Source organism: Paramacrobiotus metropolitanus, unplaced genomic scaffold (genome assembly GCF_019649055.1).
Source record: "Paramacrobiotus metropolitanus isolate TYO unplaced genomic scaffold, Prichtersi_v1.0 Parri_scaffold0000008, whole genome shotgun sequence".
NCBI classification, from domain to species: Eukaryota; Metazoa; Tardigrada; class Eutardigrada; order Parachela; family Macrobiotidae; genus Paramacrobiotus; species Paramacrobiotus metropolitanus.
In genome coordinates, this window is record NW_026570228.1 from 964,593 (window position 1) to 977,115 (window position 12,523).

The 12,523-nt window shown below is 41.7% G+C and overlaps 3 protein-coding genes and 1 long non-coding RNA gene across 4 annotated transcripts; 3 read left to right on the forward strand and 1 right to left on the reverse strand.

The window, feature by feature from the left end:
• Nucleotides 1–1,086: 1,086 nt before the first annotated feature.
• On the reverse strand, nt 1,087–2,334 carry LOC129582766 (uncharacterized). The gene is made up of 3 exons (XM_055474377.1): nt 1,877–2,334; nt 1,529–1,813; nt 1,087–1,412 (listed from the first exon to the last, which is right to left on the reverse strand). Exons 1-3 carry the CDS (start codon nt 2,098–2,100, stop codon nt 1,280–1,282), a joined length of 642 nt encoding a protein of 213 aa, XP_055330352.1. The 5' UTR covers nt 2,101–2,334; the 3' UTR covers nt 1,087–1,279.
• Nucleotides 2,335–4,148: 1,814 nt separating this feature from the next.
• On the forward strand, nt 4,149–7,634 carry LOC129582738 (atrial natriuretic peptide receptor 1-like). Its single transcript, XM_055474345.1, has 11 exons — nt 4,149–4,624; nt 4,690–4,731; nt 5,015–5,039; nt 5,144–5,448; nt 5,703–5,746; nt 5,832–5,870; nt 6,042–6,128; nt 6,427–6,570; nt 6,711–6,761; nt 6,826–7,002; nt 7,258–7,634. The coding sequence occupies exons 1-11, from the start codon at nt 4,294–4,296 to the stop codon at nt 7,423–7,425; spliced, it is 1,413 nt and encodes a 470-aa protein (XP_055330320.1). The 5' UTR covers nt 4,149–4,293; the 3' UTR covers nt 7,426–7,634.
• A 2,019-nt stretch (nt 7,635–9,653) lies between these two features.
• LOC129582756 (uncharacterized) lies at nt 9,654–10,965 on the forward strand. The gene is made up of 3 exons (XM_055474364.1): nt 9,654–10,007; nt 10,098–10,376; nt 10,448–10,965. Exons 1-3 carry the CDS (start codon nt 9,796–9,798, stop codon nt 10,575–10,577), a joined length of 621 nt encoding a protein of 206 aa, XP_055330339.1. The 5' UTR covers nt 9,654–9,795; the 3' UTR covers nt 10,578–10,965.
• A 166-nt stretch (nt 10,966–11,131) lies between these two features.
• Nucleotides 11,132–12,319, forward strand: LOC129582799 (uncharacterized). The gene is made up of 3 exons (XR_008689687.1): nt 11,132–11,499; nt 11,641–11,716; nt 12,025–12,319. It is a non-coding gene; the product is annotated as an uncharacterized LOC129582799 (long non-coding RNA).
• Nucleotides 12,320–12,523: the final 204 nt, after the last annotated feature.

Below are 12,523 nucleotides of genomic sequence, written 5' to 3' on the forward strand. Positions count from 1 at the left end.
ACGAATAGCAAATGTGTCGCACACCGTCACATCCCAAATCAAAGGGAGACCGTTTTTCCAAGGGAAAATAGACAAACCGTCTGAGCGCTTCCCATTTGACCTGCACAGTCCAGGAGGCTCCAAAATAGTCGGGACTTTTGCCGATCCCAGGCTGCGCTGAATAAGGCTGTTCAAGCTTGCGTGACGCCTGAATCTCCCCTGACTTTTTAAACATGACAAACCATGCAAACCTTGGGCGTCAACTGTTTCACCGCATCGACACTTGTGCTGCTTACAAATCGGAGCTCCCATACGTAAAGCTACCGCGACTCGTAGTCCAGTATCGTCTAAGAGCGTGCCAAGGCTAGCAACAGGCAAAGCCGACAACCAAGCACTGGCATCCTTAGTGGAGACAGCCAACAAGCGAGCAGATGCGATAACGTCGGCGTTCTCCCTCAAGGCTTCCAGTTTCCTGATAGCGAACATGTCCGACCACAAGCGTTGATTCCTTCGATCCCCTATCGCCGGAGTAATCCTATGTTGCAGTTATACGTCCGCAACATCAGCTTATCAGGATTCACATTATCTCCGGTAAACCACATTACATCCGTATGAGGGCAGTCACCTTAATTTAACTTTAGCTATCATACAGACTAGGAAGTTAAACATTAGAATTCGTTTCGTTTCAGTTTGATTAAGCTAACTGGTGATTATGATTTATGAATGAACAAGTAATGCAGTTGCATGAACACGTTTGGATCGTTGGCTGTTTCTTGTCAGATTATATTTTTAACCCTCAATGCAATCTACCGTGAAGCTCTCGTGAAATCCATAAAGCAGACCGTTACTGCGCGATGTGGATTCAAGGTCACCCAACAATATCCAACAACACAGCAACCGAAAAATGGACTGATTCAATAATATGAGGAAGATAGAGCTACATAGTGTCAGTAGAAATTATTTGCAAAGATGGGGTAGTTAACTGCGAGGAAATTCGTATATAAAGCTATGAAGTTTCCTCCGAAGGGAGTCCGGTAGTTAAAAGTGAATTTTGCTGGGAATCGTAATACTACTCTGTAACTTAAAGTTTTAAGCAACAGCTCGAATTAAAAACTTTCGGCATTAGCGATTACGACGCACACTGTGCTGCAATTGTCAAAAATGGCAGTCTTAGTTCAGCCTATCAAAACTTTGTTTCCAAGTTGTTATTGCATTTTAGTTCGTTACTGCAGTTTAGATCGTTGCCAAATCATTACAGGTTAAGTGACAAAAGTATGAATCGAAAAGTAGCAATAAATGGCTAGCTGGAGCAATAGGCACCATGCATTTTCTTGTAGCCGTCCGTAATGACACTGGCAGCGTCCTGTCCACACGTGGCAACTAGACTCGCTTTGCCGGCTCCTCCGGTTTGTTCGTAATACATTCGCAAGGCCCTGAAAGCAGACAGTGCATAATAAGTAATGTCGCACGAGTATTGCTCAAATTTTAAATGCCGAAGTATGACTCCGTATAAAAATACCATAGGTTGCTGGATATTTGTAATTCTTACTGGCAGACGTTACGGTGTGCATCGGAAGTATTATGCGTGGCATTGATCAGTGCCGTCGTATCGTCGCCCATGAGTCGCTCTATCACCGTGGAATTATGCAGGGCGCATTGGTAGAGCGCAAATGTATGTTGGATGGGATTAACGGAAACTTGGCACATTTTCCCGTAGGCGGCGTTCAACTCGGCATCGAAGTAATCTTTTCCCTTAGGCGCTCCCCTTCCCTTCACCTCTTGCGCGCAACGGCGTAGGTAACTTAGCCGGCAGTACCCCTTTTCCGCATTCAGTCTGCAATGTCCATCTTTCGTAAATTGCTAACACAAAGTGATCAGATGATGCAAATTGTCTTACCGGCATCGTGATTCGGCTCGTTCGGTGTTTTGACGAAGGAATTCCTCGCTAACCGGCCACACGGGTTCTCCATTGGAATCGTCGATGACTTCCCACAGGTCTGCATAGCGCTCAACCAACTGACATGCTTCCAGCAGCTTCAAGCAAGTGGAACTTGCCCCAAAACTCTGCTGAAACACAAGCAGTGTTAACAAGGACTGAAGAGCGACAGCGGTGAAATGCATCTTGATGGTATGGTGCCACAATTTGGCAGATACCGAAGAGTAACTGCAGCCGACTACAATATTGATAAAAAGCCGCGGCGTCTATAAAGTGGTACGGGAGTTACGGCTCAGGGTAAGCTCCCGGTTAGGCAGTAAATTTTAATTGTGTTATTTGTACCGTGTGGTTGTTAACTAATGTAGCTGGAATTGCATAAAATTCCTTTAATGTATGTATGTTGGAGGAATGTAATAATCAGACGGTGCCATCAAGACGGTACCCAACCTTAATAAAATATCCGCAGGCGTACTTTGCTTTCTGTAACGTTTTATTTATCTGATTTTGGAAGTAGAGAAGTAACTGTAGTTAACCAAGAGGTTCATGGTTACCGTAATCCGGGAAACTGCACCCATCGGTTACGCGATCGCCAGAAATTGTAAAATACTGTAATCATAAAATAAATAACGCCTGGATTTGTCATTTGTCCGCTGTCATATTGTCAATCGGCAGTCACAACCTGCGTTAATGTATTGCATGGCTAATTGGTTCTACTGTATGACAATACAATACCAGCAACCGGCACATACAGTATCATCGCAACATACGTCGTTTAATAACGCGAACGACAGAACGCGTTATGTTATTTTTAGTTTTTCTAAAGTAATAATAAGTAATACATATAATTTTGAAAAGAACTCTGTCACGGTGTTAATTTTGTTGATAAAACCATTGTACGTAAGTATAAAATTGTCTGAACAGATTTTACTCGAATTCGTTAACGGCGGCAGCACTACTTTGTTTGTTCTGGTGGTAATTTATTATTTAAAAATTAGTGTTTTCTTTAAAAACAAGTATTGATACAGTCGCACAGCGAACAGATTTTACTCGAATTCGTTAACGGCGGCAGCACTACTTTGTTTGTTCTGGTGGTAATTTATTATTTAAAAATTAGTGTTTTCTTTAAAAACAAGTATTGATACAGTCGCACAGCAGTATATAAAAAATGTGTTCTGGCCTTTTGGTTTGCATAATTATGACAATGCGCTAATAATGCTTTGTACCGAGTTTGAGGCCGCATTTAGCCTGCATTCGCGACAGAAACGTGTCGGCTTTTTATTGGTCAAATTATACTCAATAGTCAATACAGAACTGTTAGAGAAAAAACACAAAACTGCAACAGCAAAAGGGTTACCTGTCGGCTGAAAATTTAACGGAAGTTACCAAACCATAGTATAGAAATAATGCATATTAGTACTTGTTATTCTAAAACTCGTTAGCTTCGGCAAAACTGAAATAAATAAGTAAATTGCGGCGTAACTGCGCGACTGAATGACACAGGTGTCCGTACTAAAGCTGAATCGATTCTTATTTGTGGCATCTTTCTTTCCGCTCACTTTTACAGAAGAAGTGAGCGGTAAAGAAGAGATTCAGCCGTATTTATCGCAGTAACGGGTCGTCCCGCGTGCACGTGATCGTAGAGTGGAATGCGAGGGAAGGTCAAGGTTACAAAGCCTACGGCAGTTCCCAACGGCGAGCATGCATGACTGAATCTTATTTATTAACTCAGTAGACTACAGAATATTGGAACGCTTTAGACCAAAGAACATCTTTGCCATTACTACAAATCTGGTAGTTGATCTCGAAACTCGCTTCCAAAGAGTAGCAGAAACTCTGTTTGTTTTATTCTAATGGCTCGATACCATTCAGAGCAAGTATGGTGCAATTTTCGGATAAATTTGCAAATAAAATGATGCAGTATTATTCTGGATAGTATGGCAGTCAAATTACATTATCGTGATGTTGCACTCTCTTTTGCAAGTTTATCAGTGTAGCGTCTGCATTAAGAAAAGATGGTATCATGCGCTTCTGTTAGTCCACAATGTTAGACTATCTAAATACTAAGGTATTATGAAGAAACCGGTTGATTAGACACTGTCAGCGAAGATCCTGGAGCTAGAAAAACAGTGTGCCAACAAAAGCGGATAGCGAGAACATTCAGACACTGCTGACTGACAGCTGAGCCTGTGGATATGTCATATTATAAATATTCCACTTTGGGTTGCTTTTTCTCTTTAAAAGCAAGGCATAGTGTGTTTCTTTGCTTCTTTTCGTAGCCTTTTTTTGCATAAGCAGACTCCAGTGGATGTTAATATCACCACTGGCTAATCCAGTTATTGGCGTTCCTTGTCAAAGTGGTCCGCTTAACCTCGTACACCATGAATCCCGCTGAAAGGTCGGTTCTCTTTTTTCTTTCTGCTTTCATTGTAACCAGCTGCGCAGCGCCAGCCGTCGTGGATGTCGCTTTGGTGCAGTTTTTTGTATGGGGAGAAAAAAACCCAACTAGCAGCACGTTTGCTTATCCCGCATTCGCTCAAGCAAGAGGAGATCTGGCGTCCTACAAGGCGGTTATGAACTTCAGCTCCACTGTGTTGTCTGATCCCAGCATAACGACCTGCGACCAGTTTGACAAGACTATCGCGTTCTGGGCTACGCTTTTAACTGACCAAGACAAAGCTAACAGTCCGGTTTCGGCAATATTTGGACCCGGTAATGTGCAGTTGGCGTTTCGCTTTATGATTTCCATATCATCAATTTTAAATTGTGTGTTGTAGGTTGTCCGACATCAGCAGCGGCTGTAGCCCAGGTAGCGGCAAGTAAGGGGAATGCATTCAAATTTGTTAATAATTTCAAAATTTCAAAGGACTTTTGGTTGGAATAAGCTGTACAGAGCAAGTTCGAGTAATGGCGGCATGTACACGGCCCTCAAGGGGTGTCCTTTTCGTTTGTGTTATATTAGTCCAAATAGCGCACGAAGAAACAAAATATTAGACAGATAAGTGTAATTAAAATGCACGTAATAATTTTCGCAATATTATTACGCATTATTAGGGGAAATCGTATTATGGTGCTCACCATTGTAATGTGCATATTTTGCAGCTGCTAACATCCCGATGCTGATTGGGTAGGTAGGATCCTAATTATTCGGAGTACCGAATGATTTCTGTGTACATCCCTGAATTAGCGAATAAACTTACCGACTTTCATGATCATTTTACATATTTCTAGCATAGAGGGAGACGCAGCTCTTGCTAACAAGAAGCGCTTTCCGACGCTAACGAGAATGTCTCCGTACATGCCGGAAGATCTCAGTCGATTCGTTTCTACCGTATTGCGCAACTTCAAGTACGATACCGTGGGCATTCTGTGCGACGACGCCAATGACACTCTGGCGATATATGGGCCAATGTGCACAAAGCTGTTTGACAGTCTTCGGCTACGTTACAATACCAGTGCGAGCCGGTTCTATGTGAAGTCTACGGATCCGCAGAATGTCAAACACTATCTGGAGGAAATGAAGTTTACAACCCGAGGTGGGTAACAAAATCGTACGGCAGCAGGATGATACATTTCTGAAATTTTAAACAAATTTAGTGTCTCATACTTTAATGTAATTTCATTTTTTGTAATGGCATTTGACGTCGAAAAACTTGACACGGAAAAACACTTACCCAGATTTTTATATTCCAGACACTGTAAGCAAACAAAGACGCCTCTTGCGGCCATTTTCTGTAATGCATTGACAATTTCTGCGCGCACTAAGTTAGAGTGACTATGTTTTTTGCAGTTATCATCATCATTGCCCACGGGGATCGTATTCGTCCTATCATGGTAAAACAATTAACATTCCGCAATCAGTGGGTGCAGCAGCATGATAAATTACTAATCATGTAACGATGCATTAATGTCATCTTAGTTGGCAGCCTCGGACAGCCAGATGACGGGAGGCGATTATGTAAGCACACGATATATCTGTATTTATAGACATGACATAGAATCATAGAAGTATGTATATTACCATATTATATTGTCCGTATGAACTGCGATGGCCGGATCCAGCAAGTTCTCAAGCCAACCAGAAACAAGCGTAAACAACCAAAACGTTGGATGCTTGCCCTGATTGCAGGTGTATTTTACCTTCGAGCTTTATCCGGATAAAAAAAATTTTGGGAGTATAACCTGGAACACGGGGGACGCTGATAAACGTGACGCGGTAGGGAAGAACTGAATTGTGATGTTATTTTGACGAATTCATAATTAATTATTTAATATTTATTTAATATTTATATAATATTTATCTAGTATTTATGATTGATGTGTAATAATTAATTTTTACAATTAAGTTTGATCTCATATATTTTTTATTTTATATTATATTATTAAGTTTTATATTTTATATTATATTAAGTTTTACATTATATTTATAAATAATTCTTACAATTGAGTTTTTTATTAAGTTTTATAATTGACGTGTAACAATTTCTATCGATCATTTTGGTTTGGTCAATCAGGATGCCCGGACTGCCTTTAGTTCGCTCTTCGTGATCTCGCTACACAACGCGAGTACCTCGCCAGAGTATCGCAATTTCTCTCATGTGGTCAAACTGAATACCAGAATGTTCAACTTGAATTTTGCCTATCAGCGCGGCGAAGAAGTAAGTCCGCAAGGATATTTATCATTGTTTCACATAATCGTATTGTGTGCTTCCATAATTACATATACTCGGCATTGTGTCGTGAGCGTGTATTGGCTGGGAGCAAAATGATATCACTTCTTTAATTTGTTCTTGAACAGATCAACCCCTTCGCCGTATCCTACTACTATGCGCTCACTATTTACAGCCAGGTAATGCCACCGATGCCACGTTTCCTCGTTTCCTCATTCTCCCTTTATATACTGTAGCTTACAGGTACTAAATCAACTGCTAAAAAGTGGCGGAAATCTGCATGATGGCGCTGCGCTGAGCAAGCTGATGTGGAATCGTACATTCACCATATTAGGCCAAGATATTGTCATCAACGCTAACGGAGATCGCGATGCCGACTGGACGCTTAGCCAAATAGACTCCAAAACCGGAATATTTCAGGTAGAGTGTGTTGGTGTTATGTGACGGGAGCAAAATTAAATTTTGTTCTTCGTTAGGACAGGCTGTGACCTGTCAGTAATGACGATTAGGCACAGCGGTGTTTTCTCAAGTTTCAAACATGATTTGCTTATTGCCACCAATTAATGCACAAACCAATATTCCAGTCGTGTACATGGTAATTTAAGTATACTAAAGAGCACGCCTGAAGCTATCTTGCCGATTTTAATTTTATAGATAGTGTTTCTGTATTTTTAGCCGGTAATGGAGTATTCGGCCAATCGGAAAACTTTGGAACCAGCTCGTAACCCAGTGGACAAGAGCGTCCGCAAGATTGTTTGGTTCAAGCGTGATACCCCGCCTCCTAACGAGCCAAAATGTGGCTACCGAGGAACAAAACCAGGCTGCGGGACTGCTAAAGGCTAACGCACGCAAAAAATTGTTCAATAATAGTTGCATGAGGAATTGGAAAGTTGTCATCCTGTCCGTGATACATTTCAAAGAATGCGACCAAAATGGCCAGAATGTGTTCAACATGGTGAAAGGGTGACCATAGTTAGTCGCTGCAGTCACTTTCAGTAGTTTCAGACCGATGCGTTATTTTCTGTGGTTAGTGGAAAGTTAGTTGAAATTAAAGATAAACCATAAAGGAAGAATTGCTTATCCCATTATCCAAGACAGTGTCCAAAGAATCAACGAAAAAAACAGAAAAGTTTTGCTTATTGCGTGTGCTTATTTACATAATTATACGGTATAGCTATCAGCATAATGTTACTTACTGTATTGAAATTATTACTATGAGCATAATATAACTGCAAAACTTTGTCTTTTTCGAATCGCTCTTACAACATTACCTGATCTTTGGCACGGATATACATACTTAAGTACCCCGTCAAGCAGTGCTATTTCTGTTCGGCCAGCTTATGACTTAAGGGATTTGGTCCGGTACATAGCACCATATTCGTGTTCATCCACGGGAACTTTCGCTGTGGCGCACTCTCAAACACGTTTTTGCATTGTTTATGATAATTTGTAGCCAAAGCATTTGTACTCGTACTTGTATACGTAGGCGTGAAATCCGTTTTCGCGCGCAACATCCGGCTGCGGAGTTATCAAGGTAAATAAATTTCAAAAAGTTTAAATACATTCAGGTGTACCAAAAGTCTCATTATGGGCCAATCTCCTTCAAATTTTGCATGTAAATGCTCATTTGACAATTGACATACTCAAAGCTTTCTCGCGCTTGTACGAGGTCGCGGTGAATGTGAACGGCCACCGAGTTAGTAATTGCTAAGGGTATATTTCCGCTTACTAGTACTCCTACTTACCTACCTACTTTTTGCCTTACTTAATTACTTACGTACTTACTTACTTACTTACTTCCCTTGATCATGATACTCCCCATGGTGGAATCCAGTGGTAAATGATCAGCCTGTATTTGTACATGTCTTTTTCGGGATCTGCGGCGGCCACGGGTATAAAGCGTTTTACACTGTTACAGAAGTGTAGTAAAGGTTTCCGGCTTGTAACGCTGCAGTGCTGCTATGAATTTATTAATTGCAGAACCCGAATGTTGCACCATCATAAGCAGAATCATGCTCCCGCGCGGCATTGGATAATGTAGCTTAGAGTCATTTAACTGTACGCCGGCTAGTATCGGAAATTCGACTCGGTGTCTGTATGATAAGTAGGATCTACGTCGGAATCGTACCCGTCGAGTTCTTCGTAATTTTCCATTTATTACAGCTGCAGTAAAAAAATACTGCAAAATACTTAATAATTTGTTTCTCTATTTTCTTCGCACGATGTCAAAGTAGTTATTGGGAGTGGCTAGTTTTCGCTGTACAAAAACAAATTTATTACAATTTGGCAAATGCTACGTGTACTGGGCACAAACTGTGAGCAAATACAGTACTGTGTGCGCTGTTCTCGCACTGATTCCGTACAGACAATCGCATTGTAGTTTTTTCAATACCGCACATTAAGTAGCTGCAACGCAAATTACATACTGTTATTGTTTGACTGAAGGAAATTATTCGTCATATTTAGGCCAGAAATAAAGGAAGAAATGTACATTTTAGTAGTGACTTGGCGTCATTGCTTAACCCTGTGTAATTTCATTGTGATAAAATTAAGCTGTGGCCGTGGGGATATAGTTTACTTTTATACATTTTTACGAACACACGCTTCACAACAAGGAATTATGTTATAACTTCGGTTGGTGACAAAAACAATATTTCGGGAAAAAGTAATCGAAAGGGTAATCGGTAGGTAGGCTAAACTTTGTGGGATCCGTGACCGATGATTCAAATCGCAATTCGGCTTCTCCGGTAGCGCTGACTCTACCGCTTATCTAGAAATAATTTATGCGTTTATTCCTACATGCATACGTACAGTTACTTGGTGAATCAGGATACCTAATGCAAAAATGCAAAGTCGCGGTAAACGCGAGTTCAGCATAATATAAAGCTGCTTTTCTTTAACGCTTGCTAAGCCGAATTAACTTTTAACTTCTTCGAATTTTATCAACTCGCCGGATCAGCAAGGCCTGTTGCACAAAAAAGATTGCAGCGATTATAAGTTTATCGACGTTGCAATCGTTCTACTGGGTAGTAAAAGTACCCATTAAAAGCCGGGACAGAAAACGCTCTAGACCCATTACTAAAGGAAACTCTGGTCAAACTATTGCAGTCGGAGTTCAGAGCTATAGAAGCGGTGTAGAAGAGATACCTGTGAGTTAAACTTCTTTCCGGACTGAATCAAGAAGGAAGTCGGCACTGGTCAAAAACAAGCAGAATGCACATAGCACCGTTTCTACTGTGTGCCCTTGTCTTAACTAATGGAAGTTTTTCATTGCCAGTAAATGAAACATGCGACGCTTTGGCGATACGTTGCGAAACACTGCAAAATAAGCTTGGCGACCTTAACCAGCAGCTTATGGTGACTGAATGGCCAATAACGGATGACAAGGCTGACCAGACAGCTCAAACCGAGAAAGTGATTTGTCGGTAAGGTGGATAACGAAAACTGACCGACTGCTAAGCTATCAAATAATCCTAACAAAATTTGAAAACAAACTTTTAATCGGGTTTTTGCAGCTTCATGCAGGAATCCGCGCAGTGTTTAAACGCTTTGACCCAGGATTGTCCCAGACAGCCACTGTCCGTTTCTGGAAACGACCAGTTCATGGCCACATGGCTGACATTTAACGCCAAGCTCTGCGACTCAGCCGCCCCCGTGCAGAACTATATACCGGCTTTGTACTACTGTTACGCGGAGAATATCGATCTTCAAGCACAAATTCCGAGGCTAAATCCTCAGTCGACTTATGTGAAGCAGTCCGTCAATGCTTCCACCGCTCAAGAAAACGCTTGCAGGTTGGTATCACTTCCAATCATTCTGCGTACCATATGTATTTTAGAACAATAATTGTGATGTTTGATTGCAGGGCACTATCAGACATCTCGGCACACATGAATGGAACTGCGGCAGCCATTGCAAAAAAGTGCGGTGAGGAAGGCCGGCGAATTCTGATGGATGGAACCGGATATCTTCGTGAAACTAATTGCCCGCGTTAAGGCGTTATATTGTTTATAGCCATTTCAATTTGTAGGTTGTAACTGTCAGAAAATTTTACCAGTTATTAACGCATTGCGTCAGTATCTTCTTTTACTCGCAAGAGAAATCGTGCATTTAATAGGTTGAGATTCTGTCACGCGAATGGGAGCGGTTTTCGCCCGACATGTACACAGTTGTTTTTTTTGTTGTTCTGTTCCCGGTTTCCACGGCAGATTTGAAAATTTGTATTTCCGGTGCCAGTAACAAAACAATTGGGCGCTGCCAACATACAAGTAACTCAGCGGCTGCTCGAGCGGCTACGCATGTGCCAGCTGTGATGTTGATCGCAGGCCACTAGACCCAAACTTTTTAAACTAGCCGCTGGCCTCTGACCGCCGTAGGGTTCTATAAGCAGCGCTCTGGGCGGTTGGCGACTGTGCCGAAAATAATGTAGCTCTGTGACTGTGCGGTTGGCACACCGCACAATCCACGTGCTTGAATGCCTACTGTCGACGCAGAGGTTGCTCTGCACGCGGGTTTTCAGGCTTTGCAGTTTGCCGTCAGTAAAAATTATTCAGTCTTCGTAAAATTTTTAAGTTGTTGTCGTTTCAGCGATCTCGCTTCTGGTCCTGCAAACTTATTTTTATTAAAGCAGTTTTCACTTTTGCGGTACATTTAATAATACTGTTCGCCACCATGCGCGAAATCGTTTTGAACTGGGGACTACTTGCTAGCTTGAGCGACTTCGCTTGTTCTCCTGGCTTCTGGGCTGATGACGTTTATACCCTTGCAGCAAGGGTATAAGGGCCTTGCTCGCGTTTCCTTTCCTAATTTGTCCTCAAAAACCCCGCCACAACCTAGGAATAGCTGAAAAGCCATGGAGGGGAAGCAGCGGCATGGAGAACGAGCCATTCAACGGAAAGCGGAGTCGCATTCACTACAGTAAGTCACTACAGTTCGAGTGTTAGACTGCGAGTTACCGTTTTAGTGTCCTCAGCTAAACCACATAGAGACAGAAGTCTTGCCAATAAGTTATCTAATCATCTTTGCAGTTACTAAAAATGATTTCGTTTATCTGACTAGCCACCAGTCGTTATTCCATCCTGAACTTCGCGGCATATGGCGGACAGCAGGAACGAGCGAGATCGCGTTAAGCAAGGTATGTGATAAAGGTGGTTCAGCTGAACAATCCCTGTACTTGCTTAATACTAACAAACATACCGCACAGTATTTTTCGTAGCTCGCCGTATTTGGAATGCATGATCGTTCTGTTCGTTTAATTTTATGATTTTATCGTTTGTTTTCCTCAGATTATTTTTTTGCTTTATGTGGTTCGTATCTTGGTTACTTCGCCATTCCTCTTCACTTGTCAATTTCTCATTTTATTAGGTTTAGATAAATAAATTACTAAAAGCCGATTATATTATAACATTCTGAACACATTTTAACGAAATCGGGTTTTTTCAGTGTACTTGAGCAGCTCGCGAACGGGGAGCTTTGGCTGCAGTGGCCTGGTCACAGCTACCTTCAACGGCTGGAAGGACTATCACGTGAAATCCGACGCCAAGAAAGCGATATTTTAGGATATATCTTGGTAATACGAAATCGTTTTTGGCAGAACTCAGATCGACGTGTTTGTTCTACAATTAATTGTGCTGTCTATGTTGTTTTTTTGTTTTTCTCCGCCCAGCTATGTGATAAGTAATAAATAACTGTGTTTTAATGTTGCTGGTGTTGGCAATATTTTTCTAAGCATTTGTTACAGCGCTCGCTCACAGCGCAGGGCTGTTTTTATTTATTATTAAAATTGGTAAACTGTGACTGGATTTGCATTGACGTTCGCGTTAAACAACAGAGAACGCACACTTAATTCGCACGCCTTCTGTACTGCACTAGCTCCCAACCACCACCTCAATAGCCGCTGCTTTGCATTGACCCAGCACCCGAACAATAGTTCTCTCATACC